We start from the raw sequence: 22231 nt of genomic DNA, 5'->3' as shown, positions 1-22231 counted from the left end.
CCATTCAGTTAATCACTATACTAGATTGCCATTCATGCTCAAACAACATTTATTGAATGAGTTAATGTTTTCAATTTCCAAATAAGCATAATGGTGTGTTCCTTGTTAACTGTCCTTCCAAGGGTTTCACGAGCTTGACTGCAGACAACTCAGTGCTGGTGTACTAGCAACTGCTCTGTGGAAGGTTTGAGTTCAGTTCTGACGTCCCTCTGAATGACTAAAACATACAATATGCATACATAATGTAGCTTTTCAATTTCACTTTCTTGGTATCCTCACACAGGTGCTTATCTGATATATGCAGCTGTTTGTCTTGTCTTTTTTTTTCTTTCCTCTTTTGTAAATTATCAATATGTATATTCTTATTGCCATTTTGTTCATTGTTTTGGATTTGTTTTTGTAAGTCTTTTTCTTTCTCTATTGCTGTTTGAATTAAAGGCAGGAGCACATTTGGTGAGCTCTTGAGGAGGAACAGACCTGGCGTTGAGTGTTATCTAAGAGACTGGGATGAACATATGAATCAGTTTGGCTGTGACAGATCTGGTGCTAGGATTCACCTTATTGTATGGAGAGGCCAGCCTCAAAGCCACTGAGCCTATGAAATTAGTCAAGTCCCATGATTTCGAGACAGCAGTTTCTTTCTAGGACAAGACGGCTCTTAGGCCAGTGGCTTCAGTAACTCAGGTGATTTTGAAAAATGCATTAAGCTCTTCCAAAATGTAGCGACCTTGTTACCTGCTCAGGTTATGAGAACAGAGTCCCAGGAAAGAGGCTCCAAGGTCTTTTGCCAGTGGTGTCTGAGAAGCTGCTCACAGCCACAAGCATTTGAAAGTTGCAAACTTAAAGCCAAGGAAGTGCACCCAGTACTCGGCCTAACTTGTTTTTAATGGGCTATGATAACATTGGTATGAGACCTCGTGATTTTCCCATGGCTCTGGGAGCTTCCAAAGCCCCAATATCTCCAGACTGGAGCCCACCAGCTTCCTCTTGCTTTTGGTGGACTCCAGCTGTGGAAACCTGCTGATTATTTGCTACTCTGTTTCATTTCCCATTGTAGAGGAGCCAGGCCCCGGCTGACTGCCCTGGCCAACTCAAACTCCTGGGTGAGATGGTTGCCCGACTTCGTCTAACAGGTTGGCAAGAAGTTGATCTGCAGACACGGGACAGGGCACAAGTGGGTGCCCGTGTTAAGTAGGCCTCAGATGGGCCACCAGAGCCGGAAGTATCTGGGTGATTACTGACAGTGGCCATCTTAAGGCCTGACTTCAACTTCTTTGCAACCACAATCACCCAGAAGAGACTGCTTGCTGCCTGGCAGCGAGTCCCCGGTGGGTGGGCGGTGCCTGCAAGCGGCCTCGGGATGCCCTCCGGGGCACCATCCGGGTTTCGGTTCCCGGCCGGCGTCTGGCTCGCCCTGGGTCACATGGGAGGCGAGCTCTGCCCGCCTGCGGTTCCCGTGGCAACGCCAATCCCCGGCCAATCCGGGCCTCGGAAGTGCCGGCGCCGCCCGCCCACCCGGGGCTGGAAAGGGCCGTGGAGGACGGGCGGCGGCGGCGGGACCGGCTGCCGACCCGGCCATGCTTCGCGGCCCGCGGAGTCCGCTCTGGCTCCTGCTCCTGCTGCTGCTGCTGCCGCCCCCGGGCACGTGGGGAGACGGCGGCCGCGCGAGGCCGAGGGAGGGAGCCGAGGAGGCGGGTGAGGCCGGGTCCTGCCCGGCCTTCCAGGGCCTGCGGGAGCGGCTGAGGGCGGCCGGCGCCCTCTGCAGACGCTACTGGGCTCTCTTCAGCTGCCGCGTGTGGCCCGAGGGATGCAGGCAGGATGAGGAGGAGCCGGCGCGGCCCCTGGGTAAGACCCGCCGGCTCAGGAGGGCGGGAGAGCGCGGACTGGGTGCGCGAGGCACGATGGAATCTGGGCACGGAGGTCAGAGCCTCGCGCCTGCTCTGGGCCATTGTGACCAGGGTCACGAGGCGGGCGCCTTAGCCGCCGGCTTTGCTATTCCGCCCAGCCTTTGGGCCAGGCTGAGGGCAGGGAGCCTCTGCGGGACTGCCCTCCTTCCCAGCCCTGGCGCAGCGCCCTAGTGCCTACGAGTGGACTTGGCTGCGCTCCCCCACGTCACCCGTTCTTGACTCCTCCAGACGGATCACACTTCCTTGCTGTCTCCGAACCTGCCCTGGCATCATTCCAAGGAGCTGCCCTTGCCCACCTTCTTGATGGCTTTAAGGAAAGTCCCCGGTTGGATACACCCCCAAGTACCTTCTTCCCCTTTGCTGCTTATGGCGGCGGAGGCTGGGCTGTGAGTCCACCGGACCTGAGTTCTGATTTATTCTCTGTCACTGACAAATTGTGAGGCAGGGTTGTCACGTCACGGTCGTGGACCCAGTGATCTCTGAAGCTCCTTGCAGTCGATGTCGTTACTTCTAGGTCCTGTAATAGTACTGTAACGGTAATGCTGCAGTGGTGCTAGAAACATCTTCCATTTAAATCGAGAGTTCTAAATTCCAGTGAATGGTTTTTGTTTCGTTTTTGCTAATGCTGGGCATATTCAAATTGACATTTGATAAAAGAATCGAGACACTTGGGGTTGGCCGTGATCAGATGATTCTGCAATCCAAAGCAAGTAGGAAGAATGATAATCACCAGTTACTATGTGTCTCCCTCCTAGGCTCCAAACTCCTTGCAGGCAGGGCTTGGGTTTCTTACACGTCTGGCACAAATGCTTAAGGCTTATTTGTTGAGTAAACTGAGCTTTTGCTGCAGCCGGAGCTGCATCTATATATAGCAAGGCCATCTACTTCCTCATAGCCGGAGGTGCCCATTTGTGCCCATTCCCTAGTGCGGCACAAGGAAGGCCCAGGGCAGGGCAGCAGGGAGTGGCTCTGGAGAGAGGACGGGAGAAGGGAGGCAGTGCTCAGCTCTCCCCGGGCCCTGGGCTCCGTCCCTGTCTCACAGCTCCTCCTTTTCCAGGCTGGAGCCTTCCCCTGTTGGGCCAGCAGTACCTGGATATCCTGACCACCTGGTACTGCAGCTTCCGGGACTGTTGTGACAGTGGGGACTGCAGGATCATCAATAACTTCACAGGTTGGACCTTACATGACCCTCAGGCCCAGGAATCTGTGGGGAGGGGAGGTAATTCAGGAAAATGCTAGGATGAAGGGACCCAACCTCTGCCTGCCCACAGCTGGCAGCACACCCTCCCTGTCTCCACCACGGCTCCTGATCGAAACCCTGCAACCTCATGGCTGAGAGGAAGGAAAGCCTTGGAGGAGGGCTTTGCACACACTAGCTGCCTCCACTAGGTGTTTGCTGAATTGAATTAGAATGAATAAAATGAGGGTGTCTCCATAAAATATTTAGGGGGTCCTGAAACTTCTGGGTGGGAGCAGCTTCCTCATCCGGATGGGATTCTGCCAACCTTTCTGGGGTGTCTTCAGGACCTTCAGAAAGGGTGAAGTCAACATTGATTTCTCATACTCTTCAGAAAATAGCCCTGAATCTCTTCCGCTGCAAGGTCTGCCCAGTGGCTTCTTGTCCTGAGGCCACCAAACAGGATGGCTCCCACCTCATAGACGCTCAGTCTCTCAGCTGTCGCCGAGCCTGGTGGGGATGCACCTGTGGGCACCTCTCAGCATGGCTCTTTCCTGGCCCTAGGCCTAGAGGCGGATCTGCGCGTGCGCCTGCACGGACAGCACCTGGCCCGGGAGCTGGTCCTGACAGCAGCCAGGGGCTACTTGGAGCTGCCCCAGCCAGACAAGGCCCTGGCTCTGTCGTTCCACGGCTGGTCTGGCACAGGCAAGAACTTCGTGGCGCGGATGCTGGCAGAGAACCTGTACCGGGACGGGCTGAGGAGCGACTGTGTCAAGGTGTTCATCGCCACGTTGCACTTTCCTCACCACAAGTATGTGGACCTGTACCAGGTGAGGCCGGCCGTGCCGGGGAGCTGGGCTAGTGGGGCCGAGCCCGGCTAAGGCTCCGGCAGCTGAGGCGCAGGCCCCCGTGCTGGGAGGGGGGCTGAAGCCAACCCTGGGTGTGGCGGTTGGAGGACGGGGGCGCAGTTGCAAGGGAACCTGTAACCCACAGAGGCATCCACTCCACACAGATGAGGCCCTGAACATGTGGAGGAAAGAGTGATGTCCCAAACGCTATTCGTCCCGAGCTGTCGCCCTCCCAGCCATACAGGAGAGGCCAGACACTGAGCTTAACCAGAGACTTCGTGTGTTGATTTTTCTGTCACAGGAGTAGTGGAAAGGCCTCAGGAAGTGTGGAACAGAGAAAGCAAAAACTTTATCATGATCTCCCCACACAGACACCGCCACAGTTAGCATTTTGGTGTACTTCCTTCAGGCCATTCCCCTGTGCTCTTTTATGTCACTGTAATTATATTGGACAGAAAGTTGCATATCCCACTGTTTTTTTAAACAGGCTTATCGAAAGTGATTTTTCCATGTCTTCCCCAAACTACTCATTATATGTCAACAAGTGGAGAGCAGAAAGTGTCTCTGCTGCTCTGCTATTTTGGGTTTCATTCAGACATGTTAGCCAGACGATGACCAGACCCCACTGCAGCATGACAGAGGTGGTTGTGTCTACGTTTGGCTTTTAGTTCCAATATTTGTAGTGTGTTAACCTGGGAAGATTATGTAAGCCTTTGAGGACAGCTTGCCTGGCAATCTTTCAGTGCAGCCCAGGAGGGCAGGGGTAGGCTAATGTGTTCTAAGGGCAGGCAGCTGGTCAGCCGGGCCTTCCCAGAAAGAACTGGCTGGCTTTGCAGTAAAACAGCTGTGAATCTCAGCTTCCTCGCTGTGAAAATCACTCTCATCCCTGCCCATCCTCTCACACACACTATGGGGAGATGGGGCTGAAGTCAGAATCCAGGAAGGCTAGAGGTGGATGGTGAGTGTGGGCTCTGCTAAAACACCCCACCCTGGGGCAGGAGCTGGCCCTGTTCTCCTGAACCCTGTAGAGCAGCATCTTTTCACTAGAGGGCTTACAATCCTGCCTGGGGTGGGGAACCCCAGTTTTGAGTTGGCTGGGTCCCAAACAGGTCCTCCCCTGGGTTCTTCCCCGAGAGCCCAGCCTGGTGCCAGCGGGTGCTCTGCTTGTGGGAGTTCAAGACGGCACCTGTGGGCATTCAAGCCTATCTCTGCCTGTCACCCCCCCTGAGAAAGCCTGAATCCTATCCCTGGGGAGGGTGAGTTAGGGTTAGTTCTGGGATGGAACCTCATCCTGAAGGGGAGGGAGCATGGCTGGGGCCACTTCCCAAAGGCCCTCTTCCTTTCCCCAGGCTGGCTCCACCTAGTTGGCTTTCAAACCTCAGGGCTCAGGAGAATCACCTGGGAAGCTCATTAGAGGCAGATGCCCTAGCTCCACCCCCAGAGGTTTGGATTGGTGGTTCTGCGGTGGAAGCCAGCTCCAGGTGATCCACTGCAGGCGCCCTGGGGAAACCAGTGCCTCACCAGGGCCCGCGGGGGTAGAAGGTGCCTCTCACTGCACCTCAGCAGCTCCCTGTATTCTGTGCAGGAGCAGCTGGCAGGCCAGATCAGGAAGACGCAGGAGCACTGCCACCAGACCCTGTTCATTTTAGATGAGGCTGAGAAGCTGCACCCAGGACTGCTAGAGGCCCTCAGGCCACACCTGGAACGCCAGGCCCCCGAGAACCCGAGGGCCAAGTCCCCGAGAACCATCTTTCTTTTTCTCAGGTAAGGTCTGGGGAACGACAGTCAGGAGGACTGGGTGAGGGGAGGAAGAACCCTGTCCAGGCGCTGTGTGTGCCAGGCCTGGGAGCTGTTACTTGGCCTGTAAGCCGGCGGTGGAGGGCTTCCACGCTTTTCTAGGCTGCCCACCCTTTTCCACAAGGGAGACCAACACAAACTCCGGGAGAGAAAACAGAAGCCCAGCTGACTGGGTGGCAGCAGGGGCGGAGAGCCTTAGGTCTCCCTGCTCCTGCCTTGATTCTGCCAAGCACTTCTGAAGGACTCTGACATCCCCTCCCCCAGCACAGGCCAGCTAACTAGCTCCCAGGACCAGCCTGGGGAGGACAAGCTGTCCCTCATCTGACCTCCTCCATGGTTCTCTTAGGATGGGGAGGCTCCCCTCAGACTCCCCAGTTAGTACATAGCCTCCTGAGAGAGGGACACTGGGAGTCCCCTCTTAGAAGGACATTAAGTGTTCTTTTTTAATTGAGGTATAATTGACATATTAGTTTCAGGTGGACAACGTGATTAGCTATTTGTTTATATTGTGAGGTGATCACAGTAAGTCTAGTTAACACCTGTCACCATACTAGTTACAAAACGTTTTTGTTCTTGTGATGAGAACTTTTAATATGTACTCTCTTAACAACTTCCAAATATGCACTACAGTATTAGTTACTAAAGCCACCATGCTGTACATTACATCCCCATGACTTATTTATTACTTGAAGTTTGTACAGTATTTGTCTCATTCATCTTTCTCTGTCTGACCTATTTCACTCAGCATAATGCCTTCAAGGTCCATCCATGTTGTTGCAAATAGCAAGGTTTCCTTCTTTTTTATGGCTGAATAATATTCCATTATATGTGTGTGTGTGTGTGTGTGTGTGTGTGTGTGTGTATGTATGTATGTATGTATGTATACACACACACACACATTTTTTTCTATATCCATTCATCTGTTGATGGACACAGATATTTCTTATCTTGGCTATTGTGAATAATGTTACAGTGAACATAGGCGTGCAGATATCTTTTCAAGTTAGTGTTTTCATTATCTTTGGATAAATGCCCAGAAGTGGAATTGCTGGATCATATGGTAGTTGTATTTTTAATTTTTTGAGGAACCTCCATACTGTTTTCCATAGTGGTTGCACCAATTTATTTTCCCACCAGGAATACACAAGGGTTCCCTTTTCTCCACAGCCTTACCAACACTGGTTATTTCTTGTCTATTTAATGATAGCCATTCTAAAAGGTATGAGGTGGTATCTCATACCTGTTATGATTTCCATAATATCCCCCATGATTAGTGATGTTGAGCACCTTTTGTCTACCTGTTGGCTACTTGTATGTCTTCTTTGGAAAAATGTCAATTCAGATCTGCCCATTTTTTAATTGGACTATTTTTTTGCTATTGAGTTGTATGAGTTCTTTATATGTTTTGGATACTAACCCGTTATCAGATATATGATTTGCAAATATTTTCTCCCATTTAGTAGGTTGCTGTTTTATTATTTATTTATTTGGCCACACTGGGTCTTAGTTGTGCCACACAGGATCTTTGTTGCTGCGTGCGGGATCTTTAGGTGTGGCATGCGGGCTCTTAGTTGCAGCATGTGGGATCAAGTTCCCTGACCAGGGATCGAACCTGGGCCCCCTACATTGAGAGCGCAGAGTCTTAACCACTGGACCTCAGCGAAGTCCCTGCCTTTTTGTATTGTTGATGGTTTCCTTTGCTGTGCAGGAGCTTTTTGGTTTGATGTAGTCCCACTTGTTTATTTTTGATTTTGTTGCCTTAGCTTTTGGTGTCAAATCCAAAAAATATTTGCTAAGACCAATGTGAAGTAACTTACCACCTATGTTTTCCTCTAGGAATTTCATAGTTTCCGGTCTTAAGTTCAAGTCTTTAATCCATTTTTAAAAACTTTTTAAAGTTTTTAAAGGCCCCCCCCCCAAAATAAAAAATACCAAATGTATGAAATCTCAGTTATGTGTGAGCATGGGCTGATTAGTCATTAGTCCATCGAGATGTCTTATTTAAGAGGAACGAGTGGGCGATTTTAAGTTAAAATGGTCCTGAAGTAAGAACCAGATGTCTTATAAAGATCACCATTAGCTACCCCCACGGAGTATAGGCCCGGTGCGAGAAGAGGGATCCCTGCCGAGCGGGTTGCTGGTTTCACGCGGCATGCTGATTAAGCTCGTGATCTAATGGAGCGGCCATAGGATATAATGGAAATAAAATTGTTAGGGGACATATAATATGTACGAGTATGCATATTATGTAATATGTAAAATTAATGAAATTTAATACGAGCTTTAACTTACCGTATGGAAAATAAATGAATGCACAATAACACATAGCATGTACATATGAATATTTACAAGAAGAGACTAAAATATTAATATGCATGTGTATATGTGTATGTGATATGTACAATAAAATGTTTTTGAAACAGATTACTTTTAATACTGACGTAGTACTGTAGTGTTATGGTAACTCTACAGTAAGCTTTTTCAAGGAATAGTTTATGTAGAATTCCAGCTTTGGGTGTTGGTGGTGAGGTTTAACGTCTCTTCCTTGAGTCTTAGGGAGGAATGGGGTTCTCCTTTTCCGGTTTACAAGACCGGGGTATTTTGTTATACTACAAAGACTCTTCATTTTAAGAGTTTATTTTCAATAAGGCTGATTGTTGGTATTAGCACTAAGATTAGGAGAAAGTATAGGATAGATGCTAATTGGCCTACGATGATGTATGGGTGTTCTACAGGTTGGCCTCCGATTCATGTTAAGGTTAGGAGGTCTGCGATTAGAGTTCAAAATAAGAGTTGGCTAAAGGGTCGGAATATTATACTTCGTTGTTTGGATGTTTGAAGTATTGGAATAAAGATTAGGATGAGGATGGAAAGTAGTAGTGCTAGTACTCCTCCTAGTTTATTGGGAATTGATCGTAAGATTGCGTATGCAAATAGGAAGTATCATTCTGGTTTGATGTGTGCAGGGGTGCTTAGTGCATTTGCTGGGGTATAGTTATCGGGGTCTCCTAATAGGTCAGGTGTGAATAGAGTTAGTGCTAGCAGGGTTAGGATTAATAGTAAAGCGCCTAGGGTGTCTTTGATTGTGTAGTAAGGGTGGAATGGGATTATATCTATGTTGGATGAGATTCCTGTGGGGTTATTGGATCCTGTTTCGTGTAGGAATAGCAGGTGAACAGCTACTAATGCTGTGATGATGAATGGGAGGATAAAGTGGAAAGCGAAGAAACGTGTTAGTGTTGCTTTATCTACGGAAAACCCGCCTCAGATTCATTCTACCAAGGTAGTGCCAATGTAAGGGATTGCTGATAGGAGATTAGTGATAACGGTTGCGCTTCAGAATGATATTTGTCCTCAGGGTAGGACATAGCCTACGAATGCAGTAGCTGTAACTATTAATAGTAGGAGTACGCCAGTGTTTCATGTTTCTTGGAATATATGAGAGCCATAGTATAGGCCGCGTCTGATGTGGGCGTAAAGGCAGATGAAGAATATAGAGGCTCCATTTGCGTGTAAATATCTAATGAGTCAACCGTAGTTAACGTCTCGACAGATGTGTGCGACTGATGAAAAGGCAGTTGAGGTGTCTGGCGTGTAGTGTATTGCTAGGAATAAACCTGTTAGGATTTGTATGATTAGGCAGAGGCCTAGTAGGGAGCCAAAGTTCCATCATGAGGAGATGTTAGATGGAGTGGGAAGATCAATAAATGTGTCATTGAGAATTTTTATTAGTGGGTGTGTTTTTCGGATGTTGGTCATTAAGGTTCTTGTAGTTGAATTACAACGATGATTTTTCACGTCATTGGTCGTGGTTGGAGTCCATGTGAGAATAATGGCAATATATATTGTTTTTATTATGAGCACTATGTTTGTAATTAGTCTTGTGGGGGTTTCTTCAAAGCCTTCACCTGTTTATGGTGGTTTAGGGTTGATTGTGGGTGGTGCTATGGGATGTGGAATTGTTTTTAGTTTTGGGGGTTCGTTTTTAGGTCTAATAGTATTTCTGATTTATTTGGGAGGAATGTTAGTTGTGTTTGGTTATACAACGGCTATAGCTACTGAGCAGTATCCTGAGGTTTGGGTTTCTAATAAAGTTGTACTAGGGGGATTTCTTTTAGGTTTGGTGGTAGAATTTTTAGTGGTGTTGTATGTTTTAGAGGGTGGAAAAGTGAATGTTGTGTTTGAGTTTAATGGGTTAGGGGATTGAGTCATTTATGATACAGGGGATTCTGGATTTTTTAGTGAGGAAGCTATAGGGATTGCTGCATTGTATAGTTACGGCACTTGGTTGGTTGTTGTTACTGGATGGTCTTTGTTTATTGGTGTGGTGGTTATTATGGAGATTACTCGGGGTAATTAAATAGTAGCATGCTAAGGGTTATAGTGATGAGGAAAGATAGGAAGTAGAGTTTGATAAGGCCTTTTTGGTTTGAAGTTAGTGTGGAGGCCTTTAGTTGAATGAGAGCTATAGTTTTTGGTAGAATGGTTTCTGTTCAGGCTAGGTCTAGCAAGGAGGTTGCAAATTTCTGGCTTATTGTTAGGACTAGGTGAGGGGGTAAGCGATGTATAATTGTAGGGAAATAACCTAGCAGGGTAGAGAATTTAGTAGAGTCTGATGGATAGGGATACTTTAGGTTTTTTGAGTAGGTGTTAATTTCGAATGCGAGAATAAAGCCTGGGGTTGTTACTATAAGGGCTGTTAGTTTTAGGTATAAAGGTATAGTTATTAGAGGGGTAGTTATTGGGGGTATACTGTTGGAGAGAATAAATCCGGCAAAGATGCTTCCGATTAATAGGCGTTTAATAGGGTTAATTAGTATGGGGTTAGTTTCATTAATGTTTAAGAGAGGAGGGAAGCGAGGTTGTTCTAGTAAAGTAAAGAAAATAATGCGAGTGCTGTAAATAGCTGTTAGGGTGGTGGCGATTAGTGTTAGTAGTAGGGCTCAGGCGTTGGTATAAGATGAAGTGGCGGCTTCAGTGATGAGGTCTTTAGAGTAGAATCCTGTGAGAAATGGTATTCCTGTTAGTGCGAAGCAGCCGATGATTAGGGCAGTTGTAGTGAAGGGAAGGATTGTGTATAGTCCTCCTATCTTTCGAATGTCCTGTTCATTGTTTAGATTGTGAATGATGGAGCCGGAACATAGGAATAACATAGCTTTGAAGAAAGCATGTGTACAAATGTGCAGGAATGCTAGGTGTGGTTGGTTGAGGCCTAATGTCACTATTATTAGGCCAAGTTGACTGGAGGTGGAAAAAGCAATGATTTTTTTGATATCATTTTGGGTTAAGGCACAGATAGCTGTGAATAGGGTGGGGAGGGCACCTAGAGAAAGTATTATTGTTTGAATAAATTTGTTATTTTCTGTTAGAGGGTAGAAGTGGATAAGTAGGAAAATTCCCGCTACGACTATTGTGCTTGAATGGAGTAGGGCTGAAACTGGAGTGGGACCTTCTATTGCTGAGGGTAGTCAGGGGTGTAGACCAAATTGGGCTGATTTTCCAGCTGCGGCTAATGTGAGTCCTATAAGAGGGAGGATTGGGGGATTTTGGTTAAGTGTGAAGATTTGTTGTAAGTCTCATGCGTTTGTATTATGTAGGAATCAGGCTATGGATAGAAGGAATCCGATGTCTCCGATACGGTTATATAGGATTGCTTGAAGAGCGGCTGTATTAGCGTCTGTTCGTCCGAATCATCAGCCAATTAATAGGAAAGATATAATTCCTACTCCCTCTCATCCGATAAATAATTGGAAGAGGTTGTTAGCTGTGACGAGGATAAGTATGGTAATGAGGAAGATAAGTAGATATTTGAAGAATTGGTTGATGTGAGGGTCGGAGTGCATGTATCATATTGAAAATTCTATGATAGACCATGTAATGAATAGTGCTACAGGCATAAATATAAGTGAAAAGTAGTCTATTTTAAAGCTGAGTGTTAGTTTAAGGGTATGGATAGTAATTCAGTGTCAGTTTGAGATGAGTATTTCTTGATTTGTGTGGATAAATATTATTATTGGGATCAGGCTGGTGATGAAAGCAAAGAGGGTTATATTTTTTACATAATGTTGGTACTTGTTGTTTTTGTAGAGGTTTGTACTAGATGCTATAACAGGGGCGATCAGTATGAGTAGTGTGAGTAGGGCGGAAGAAGTAAATAAGTTTATTACTTTTATTTGGAGTTGCACCAATTTTTTGGTTCCTAAGACCAATAGATAACTACTATCCTTTAAAAGCTTGAAAAAGCCACATTGTTAAGTGTGGAGGGCATGAATTAGCAGTTCTTGCAATACTTTTTCGGTAAGTAAGAAGTTTTTGTCTTCTGTTTTTAGTTTCACAAACTAACGGTTTTTTTAAACTACACTTACAATAGAGAGGCCCTAAAATGATTTTAGGGTTTAGTGACAGGAGTAGGAGGGGGATAATGCGTAGGGCTATTAAGGTATGTTCCCGTGTAAAAGTAGGGGTAAGGTTGTTAATATGGTGTGTGTTTGCCGCGTTGTGTTATGATTAGTATGTATAGGGAGTAGAGGGCTGTAATTACAATATTTGTTCCTATAAGGATGATAGTGAGGTTTGATCACGAGAAAGTTGATATAATTACGAGCAGTTCTCCGATCAGGTTGATGGTAGGGGGTAGGGCGAGGTTTGTTAGGCTTGCTAATAGTCATCAGGTAGCTATTAGTGGGAAAAAAATTTGTAGGCCTCGTGCTAGGATTATGGTTCGGCTATGAATACGTTCGTAGTTTGAATTTGCTAAACAGAATAATATGGAGGAGGTAAGGCCATGGGCAATTATTAAGGCAGTAGCTCCTATGTAACTTCAAGGGGTTTGGATAAGGATGGCTGCAATGACGAGTGCTATGTGGCTGACTGAGGAGTATGCGATTAGTGATTTTAGATCTGTTTGGCGTAAACAGATAGAACTGGTTATGATTATTCCTCATAGGGATAGTACAAGGAAAGGGTAGGCTATGTGTTCTGTTAGGGGATTAAGAATTGATGTGATTCGTAGTATTCCATAGCCTCCGAGCTTTAGTAGTACAGCTGCAAGGACTATTGAGCCTGCAATGGGGGCTTCTACATGTGCTTTGGGTAATCAAAGATGTAGTCCATAAAGGGGTATTTTTACTAGGAAGGCTATTATGCAAGCTAATCATATGAAAGTGTTAGATCAGGAAGTTGATAATGGTTGGGCTCAGTATTGTAATAATAGGAAATTCAGGGAGCCTACTGTATTTTGTAGATACGTTAGTGCTACTAGTAAGGGGAGAGATCCCATGAGTGTATAAAATAAGAAGTAGAGCCCTGCATTAAGTCGTTCTGTTTGGTTGCCTCAACGGGTAATGATAATGAGAGTAGGAATTAATGTGGCTTCAAATGTAATATAAAACATAATTAGTTCTATAGCAGTAAAGGTTATAATTAAGAGGATTTGTAGTATAATTAGTATTGTCGAGTTTTTTTCGGGCAAGTGGTTCTTTTAGGAGGTGAGATTGGCTTGCTATTAACATCAAGGGGAGAAGTCATATTAATATTAAGAGTGGTGCGGAAAGGGAGTCAGAGAAAAATGTTAAAGAGTAGTTGAGGCTGTTATCGTTAAATTGGTTAAGTAGAAGTAAGCTTGTAAAGCTGATTAGTAAACTGTGGGTTGTAGTGTTAATTCAGATAAAGTTACTTTTTGATAGTCAAGTTAAAGGTATAATAGTAGGAACAATAAATTTTAGCATTGAAGGAGGTTAAGGTTTTGTACGTAGTCAGTACCATACGTGTTGGAAACTATGACTAATAAGGCTAGTCCAATAGCTGCTTCACAGGCTGCAAATACTAAGAGGATGATTGGTATCATGTTGGCCAGAGTGAAGTGTGTGTTTAGGATTGTAAGGGCTGCTAGAATGAATAATGATAGTACTATGCCTTCTAAGCATAGTAATGCAGATATTAGGTGGGATCGGTATATTAATAAACCTGTGAGGGATACTGTAAAGGCAATTAAAATGTTAATGTGGACTAGAGACATTTGGTACTTGTGAGTTTAGATCACAGTCTAGTGGGTCGAAACCACTTGTTTTATTTTAAACTAAGTATCATATTTATCTCATTCTAGGCCTTTTTGGGTTCATTCATAGGCTAGGCTAGCTGCCAGTAGGGAGATTAGGAATAGGGCCATGAGGAGTATTGTTGTTAGGTTATTTGTTTGGATTGCTCAAGGTAAAGGGAGTAGGAGAGCAATTTCTAGGTCAAAGAGGAGGAAAGTAATTGCTACTAGGAAAAATTTTATGGAAAAGGGTAGACGAGCAGATCCTATTGGGTCAAAGCCACATTCGTAAGGGCTGGTTTTTTCTGCATAGACGTTTAGTTGGGGGAGTCAAAAAGCAGTAAGTATGAGTAGTAAGGCTAGGGTTGTATTCGTCAGTAACGTTAATAAAAGGCTTATTGTTCTTTTTCGGGGTGTACCGAAACTAACTGATTGGAAGTCAGTTGTACTTGTTAATACTAAAAGGACTATGAACCTCATCAATAGATTGATACATAGAGGAATAATCATACGACATCTACGAAATGTCAGTATCAAGCAGCGGCTTCGAAGCCAAAGTGGTGATTTGATGTAAAGTGGAATATTATTTGGCGTATAAAGCAGACGATAAGGAAAGTGGATCCAATGATGACGTGTAGTCCGTGGAAGCCTGTGGCTACGAAGAAGGTAGAGCTATAGACTCCGTCTGAGATTGTAAATGGGGCTTCATAGTATTCTGATGCTTGGAGTAGGGTGAAATAGAGGCCAAGTATGATTGTGATGAGAAGAGCTTGGAGTATATGTTTGCGGTCGCCTTCTATGAGACTATGATGGGCTCAAGTGATAGATACACCGGAAGCTAATAGTACGGAGGTATTGAGGAGTGGGACTTCTAGTGGATTTAGAGGGTGGATACCCGTTGGTGGTCAGGAGCCTCCTAATTCAGGAGTAGGGGCGAGGCTTGAATGGTAAAAGGCTCAGAAGAAGCCTGTAAAGAATAGGACTTCTGATAAGATAAATAAGATTATGCCGCATCGAAGTCCTTTTTGAACGGTTGGTGTGTGGTGGCCTTGGAAGGTGCTTTCTCGGACAATATCTCATCATCATTGGTATATTGTTAGGGTATTTGTCAAAAAGCTTAAAGTCAGTAAGATTATTGAGTTGAAGTGGAATCATATGATTAGGCCTGATGTTGTAAGAAATGCTGAGAGAGCTCCTGTAAGTGGTCAAGGACTGGGGTTTACTATATGATATGAGTGGGTTTGGTGGGTCATTATGTATTGTCCTGCAAGTATAGGCTCACTAGTAAGGTGAATACGTAGGCTTGGATTAGGGCTACGGCGAATTCGAGGATGACTAATAGAGTGAGGATGGTAAATGTGATGAGGGCTGTGAATAGACTAATATTTATTAATGCAAGAGTTGCACTTCCGATTAGGTGTAGTAATAGGTGACCTGCTGTAATGTTAGCTGTTAGCCGTACTGCTAGAGCTAAAGGTTGAATAAATAGGCTAATAGTTTCGATTATCACTAACATAGGGATTAGGAAGGTGGGTGTGCCTAGTGGTAAAAGGTGGGCTAGGGATATTTTTGTCTTGTTACGGAAACTGATAATGACAGTGCCAGCTCATAATGGAATAGCTATGCCTAAATTTATAGAGAGTTGAGTAGTAGGTGTAAATGAGTGGGGTAATATTCCAAGGAGGTTTGTGGAAGCGATGAATAGGAAAAGTGAGATAAGTATTAGAGATTAGGTTTGTCCTTTGAGGCTATGTGTAACTATCAGTTGCTTTGATGTGAGTTTGGTTAGTCATTGTTGGATAGCGATTATACGGTTATTGATTAATCGATTTGGTGTTGGAAATAGTATGGTGGGAAATATAATAATTAGAGTAGTGATAGGAATACCTAGTATAATCGGGATTATGAAAGGGGCAAATAGATTTTCGTTCATGTGTGATTTCAAGGGGTTTGTTGTTTTTGTAATTTAGTGCACATTGGTTTGGGGGAAAGAGAATAAAAATGCTTTGAGATTTTTCGTTGAAGTAATGTGAAGAGGGTAAAGATCATAGAGAGAATGGTAAGGAGTCATGTTGATGTATCTAGTTGTGGCATGTCATTAAGGGGAGTTTATAACTCTCAATCTTTAACTTAAAAGGTTAACGCTAGTTTAGCTTCTTAGTGAAATTATAATATGGATGCAGATCATTTTTCAGAGTTCTCTAAGGGTACTAATTCGAGAACAATTGGCATAAAGCTGTGATTTGAGCCACAGATTTCTGAACATTGTCCATAGAACAGGCCAGGTCGTGTTGATATTAGGGTTGTTTGGTTTAGGCGTCCAGGAATTGCATCTGTTTTTAGACCTAGGGAAGGAACAGCTCATGAGTGTAGTACATCTTCTGAGGAAACTAGTATTCGGATTATTATTTGTATGGGTAGGACCATTCGATTATCTACTTCTAGCAATCGTAGTTCTCCTGGTTTTAGGTCCGAGGTTGGAATCATGTATGAGTCAAAATTTAGGTCTTCATAGTCGGTATATTCATAGCTTCAATATCATTGATGTCCTGTTGTTTTTACGGTAAGGGAGGGATTGTTAATTTCGTCTATTATGTAGAGAATTCGTAGAGAAGGTAGGGCGATTATAATTAAGATAACGGCTGGGAGGACAGTTCAAATAGTTTCTACTTCTTGAGCGTCTATTGTACTAGTGTGTGTTAATTTGGTTGTAAGTATCAGTGTAATAATATAGAGGACTAGGGAGCTAATTAGGAAAACAATCATTAATGCGTGGTCATGAAACTGTAGGAGTTCTTCTATAACAGGTGATGCTGCGTCTTGTAAGCCTAGTTGGAAGGGGTATGCCATGGAGATATACAGGATTTTCACTTGTGATTTAACTTTGACAAAGTTACGTAAGACTTTACTAATATCTCGCTCATAAAGAAAGACATAATGGTTATGATGTTGGCTTGAAACCGATTAGAGGGGGTTCGATTCCTTCCTTTTTTGAATATTTTAGGTTGACATATACCGGTTCCTCAAATGTGTGGTATGGTGGAGGACATCTGTTTAGTCATTCAAGGTTTGTGGAGGTGAGGTCTACTGCTAATACTTCCCGTTTAGATGCGAATGCTTCTCAGATAATGAAGATTATCAGTGTAACTGCTGTCAGTGAGATGAAGGAGCCTATTGATGAGATGGTATTTCATGTTGTGTAGGCATCTGGATAGTCGGAGTATCGGCGAGGTATTCCAGATAGGCCTAGGAGGTGTTGTGGGAAGAATGTCATATTTACACCTACGAATATAATTATGAATTGGATTTTTGTTCATGTTGGGTTAAGTGTATAGCCTGAAAATAGTGGAAATCAGTGGACGAAACCTCCTATAATGGCAAAGACAGCTCCCATTGAAAGCACGTAGTGAAAATGGGCAACCACATAATAGGTGTCGTGGAGAATGATGTCTAGGGATGAGTTAGCCAGGATAATACCGGTTAAACCTCCTACTGTGAATAAGAAAATAAAGCCTAAAGCTCATATTAGGGCGGGAGATCATTTAATACTTCCTCCGTGAAGTGTTGCCAGTCAGCTGAAGACTTTTACTCCTGTAGGAATTGCAATAATTATAGTGGCTGATGTAAAGTATGCTCGTGTATCTACGTCTATTCCAACTGTAAATATATGATGAGCTCATACAATAAAACCCAGGAAACCAATAGAAACTATAGCTCATACTATTCCCATATACCCGAAAGGTTCTTTTTTCCCCGAATAATAGGTAACGATATGTGAAATTATTCCGAAGCCGGGCAGAATTAGAATATATACTTCGGGATGGCCAAAAAATCAGAATAGGTGTTGATACAGGATTGGGTCCCCTCCTCCTGCTGGGTCGAAAAGGTTGTGTTTAGGTTTCGATTGGTTAATAGTATAGTAATTCCGGCTGCCAAGACGGGTAGTGATAGTAAGAGTAAGACTGCTGTGACCAAGACTGATCAGACGAAGAGAGGTGTTTGGTATTGGGTTATAGCGGGTGGTTTTATATTAATAATAGTTGTAATGAAGTTAATAGCCCCAAGGATTGAAGATACACCGGCTAAATGTAGAGAGAAAATAGTAAGGTCTACTGAGGCTCCTGCGTGTGCTAGATTTCCGGCTAGAGGAGGATATACAGTTCAGCCTGTTCCTGCGCCGGCTTCAATTATTGAAGATGCTATCAGTAGTAGATAGGAAGGGGGAAGTAGTCAGAAGCTTATGTTGTTTAGACGAGGGAATGCTATGTCAGGGGCTCCAATTATCAAGGGAACTAGTCAGTTTCCAAATCCCCCAATTATGATAGGTATAACCATAAAGAAAATTATTACGAAGGCGTGAGCTGTTACTAGAACATTATAAAGTTGGTCGTCTCCAATAAGTGTGCCAGGTTGACCTAATTCAGCACGAATCAACAAGCTTAGACCAGTACCCACTATTCCTGCCCAGGCGCCAAATAGTAAATACAGAGTACCAATGTCTTTGTGATTGGTAGAGAATAGTCATCGGTTTATGAACATAGGTAAAATGGCCGAGTAGGCATTAGACTACTAAATCTAATGGCCGAGTAGGCATTAGACTACTAAATCTAAAGACAGGGGTAAAGTCCTCTTTTTGCCAAGTCCTGTGGTGAATAATCATTTTGAATTGCAAATTCAAAGAAGCAGCTTCAATCCTGCCGGGACTTCTCTCGCCTTTTTTTTCTCACGGCGGGAGTAGATTGAAGCCAGTTTATTAGGGTATTTAGCTGTTAACTAAAAGTTCGTGGGAGATGTATCCCTCCAATCTAGTGAGGATTTAGCTTAATTAAAGTGTTTGATTTGCATTCAGTTGATGTGAGATATGGTCTTGCAATCCTTATTGGGCAGGGGTTAAGTAAAATTATACTTGCTTAGGGCTTTGAAGGCTCTTGGTCTTATTTAACCTAAACCCTTCTAGTAGGATAAAGAGTGCTGGTGTAAGAGGTAGGAGTATTGTGGATAGTACGATTGCTGTTGGTAAAAGGGTTATTTGTTTTGTGGAGTGGAATTGTCATTTTATTTTTATGTTGTTGGTAGAGGGGAACAGGGTTAATGCTGTGGAGTAGGTAAGGCGTATATAGAAATATAGGTTGAGTAGAGCTGTGATGGCTATGAGGGTGGGTAGGATGAGGGTGTCGTTTTTTGTTAGTTCTTGAATAATCATTCATTTGGGTATAAAGCCTGTGAGTGGAGGAAGTCCTCCTATGGAGAGTAGGGTAAGCATAGTAAAGGTTGTTATAACAGGTATTGTATTTCATGTTTGGGATAGTAGTAGTGTGGTGGTAGTGGAGTTTTGAATAAGTAGTATAAATATGGTGAAGGTTATTACAATGTAAATTAATAGATTTAGTAGGGTGAGGGCTGGGTTGTATAATAAAACAGCGGTTATTCATCCTATGTGAGCAATTGATGAATAGGCTATGATTTTTCGGAGTTGTGTTTGGTTTAGTCCACCTCAGCCTCCGATTAGAATTGATAGGAAGGATATAGTAATTATTAGGTGTAGATTGATTGATGGTGAAATTTGATAAAGGATTGAGATGGGTGCGAGTTTTTGTCACGTAAGTAGGATTAGTCCTGTGCTTAGGGGAACACCTTGTGTAACTTCTGGTACTCAAAAGTGAAAAGGGGATAATCCTAGTTTAATGGCTAAAGCTATTGTTATTAGAATGGATGCTGTTGGGTCGAATAATTTTATGATGGTTCATTGGCTGGAGTGTATTAGGTTAATAATAATTGCTAGTATAAGTAATGAGGATGCTGTGGCTTGTGTTAGAAAGTATTTGGCTGAGGCTTCTGTGGCTCGAGGATTAGGTTTTTTTATTATGATAGGAATGATGGCTATCATATTTATTTCTAGTCCAATTCAGGCGAACAGTCAATGGGAGCTAATGGTTACAATTGTTGTGCTTAGGACGATGGTTGTTAGTAGGGTGATAGAGACGAATGGGTTAATTAGTATGGGAAGGATATGAACCAACATTTCCGGGGTATGGGCCCGGTAGCTTATTTAGCTGACCTTACTATAGATTATGGTGTAGTGTGGTAGCACGGAGAATTTTGAATTCTTAAGGGTAAGTTCGATTCCTATTATTCTAGAAATAAGAGGACTCAAACCTCTATTATTTACTCTATCAAAGTAATTCTTTTGTCAGACATATTTCTTATTTTATGTTTGGGGTGGGATGCCTGCTGTTATAATGGGCAGTGAGATGTGTCATATGCAGAGAGCTAGTGTCAGTGGGAGGAAATTTTTTCAGAGGAGGTGTATTAGTTGGTCATATCGGAATCGGGGGTAGGATGCTCGGATTCATAGGAAGGATATTGTTAATAGTAGCGATTTGATGATTAGGTTTGTTGTGCATAGTTCTGGTATGTAGGGGTCGTGGAATGCTCCTAGAAATAAGATAGTTGTGAATATATTTATTACGATAATGTTAGCATATTCTGCTAGGAAGAATAGGGCGAAAGGGCCTGCTGCATATTCTACATTAAAGCCAGATACGAGTTCTGATTCTCCTTCTGTAAGGTCGAAAGGGGCTCGGTTAGTTTCTGCTAAGGTGGAAATAAATCATATTATGGCTAGTGGTCATGAAGGGAAGAGTAATCATAGTTTTTCTTGTGTAGTGTTTAGTGTAGATAGAGTGAAGGAGCTTTAAGGCTCCTTGGAGTATAGTTGATTATTTTGTGTTAGTTTCAGGTGTACAGCAAAGTGATTCATTATACATATACATGTATCTGTTCTTTTTCAAATTCTTTTCCCTTTAGGTTATTACACAATATTGAGCATAGTACCTTGTGCTATACGATAGGTCCTTGTTGGTTATCTATTTTAAATATAGTAGTGTGTATATATCAATCCCAAACTCCCAGTTTATCCTCCCCCCCCCCCCACCTTTCTCCTTTGGTAACCATAAGTTTATTTTCTAAGTCTATGAATCTGTTTCTGTTTTGTAATAAGTTCATTTGCATCATTTTTTTTTATTCCACATATAAGTGATATCATATGATATTTGTCTTTCTCTGTCTTCACTTAGTATGATAATCTCCAGGTCCATCCATTATTTCATTCTTTATATATATTTTATTTATATATATTTCATTCTTTATATATATGTACCACATCTTCTTTATCCATTCCTCTGTTAATGGACATTTAGGTGCATGGGTTTATCTCTGGGCTTTCTATCCTGTTACATTGATCTATATTTGTTTTTGTGCCAGTACCGTACTGTTTTGATGACTGTAGCTTTGTAGTATAGTCTGAAGGCAGGGAGCCTGATTCCTCCAGTTCTGTTATTCTTTCTTAAGATTGCTTTGGCTGTTTGGGGTCTTCTGTGTCTCCATACAAATTATAACATTTTTTGTTCTATTTCTGTGGAAAAATGCCATTGGTACAATAATGCAATAGGGGTTGCATTGAATCTGTAGATTGCCATGGGTAGTATAGTCATTTTGACAATATTGATCCTTCTAATATAAGAACATGGTATATCTTTACATATGTTTGTGTCATCTTTGATTTCTTTATCAGTGTCTTACAGTTTTTGGAGTACAGGTCTTTTGGCTCCTTAAGTAGGTTTATTCCTCGGTATTTTATTCTTTTTGATGCAGTGGTAAATGGGATTGTTTCTTTAATTTCCCTTTCTGATCTTTTGTTGTTAGTGTATAGAAATGCAACAGACTTCTGTGTATTAATTTTGTATCCTGTCACTTTACCAAATTCAGATGAGCTCTAGTAGTTTTCTGGTAGCATCTTTAGGATTTTCTGTGTATCGTATCATGTAATCTGCAAACAGTGATGGTTTTACTTTTCCAATTTGAATTCCTTTTCTTTTTATATCTTTTTCTTCTCTGATTGCCATGGTTAGAACTTCCAAAACCTATGTTGAATAAAAGTGGCAAAAATGAGGGGGCTTCCCTGGTGGTGCAGTGGTTAAGAATTCGCCTGACAATGCAGGGGACATGGGGTCGAGCCCTGGTCTGGGAAGATCCCACATGCCACAGAGCAACTAAGCCCGTGCGCCACAACTACTGAGCCTGCGCTCTAGAGCCCGCGAGCCACAACGACTGAGCCCATGTGCCATAGCTACTGAAGCACCTAGAGCCCGTGCTCCACAACAAGACAAGCCACTGCAATGCGAAGACCGCACACTGCAACGAAGAGTAGACCCCGTGTTATCTATTTTATACATATTAGTGTATATATGTCAATCTCAATCTCCCAATTCATACCACCCCACCCCACCCCGCCACTGCTTTCCCCCCTTGGTGTCTGTAGGTTTGTTCTCTACTTCTATGTCTCTGTTTCTGCCTTGCAAACAGGTTCATCTGTACCATTTCTCTAGATTCCATATATATGCGTTAATATACAATATTTGTTTTTCTCTTTCTGACTTACTTCACTCTGTGTGACAGTCTCTAGGTC

At 43.4% G+C, this 22231-nt stretch overlaps 1 protein-coding gene across 1 annotated transcript in view; it reads left to right on the top strand.

Annotated features, from left to right (window-relative positions):
• Positions 1-646: 646 nt before the first annotated feature.
• TOR3A (torsin family 3 member A) overlaps positions 647-22231 on the top strand; it is a 41180-nt gene continuing 19595 nt past the window's right edge. The window contains exons 1-4 of the mRNA XM_079929971.1: positions 647-1845; positions 2965-3078; positions 3649-3914; positions 5518-5696. Of these exons, the coding sequence (XP_079786097.1) occupies positions 1578-1845; positions 2965-3078; positions 3649-3914; positions 5518-5696 (827 nt within the window). The 5' untranslated portion in view covers positions 647-1577. The remainder of the gene's footprint in view (positions 1846-2964; positions 3079-3648; positions 3915-5517; positions 5697-22231) is intronic.

Source organism: Stenella coeruleoalba, assembly GCF_951394435.1.
Source record: "Stenella coeruleoalba genome assembly, chromosome: 1".
NCBI classification, from domain to species: domain Eukaryota; kingdom Metazoa; phylum Chordata; class Mammalia; order Artiodactyla; family Delphinidae; genus Stenella; species Stenella coeruleoalba.
The sequence above is the reverse complement of the archived record's forward strand: the minus strand, read 5'-3'. Positions and strand labels throughout refer to the sequence as shown.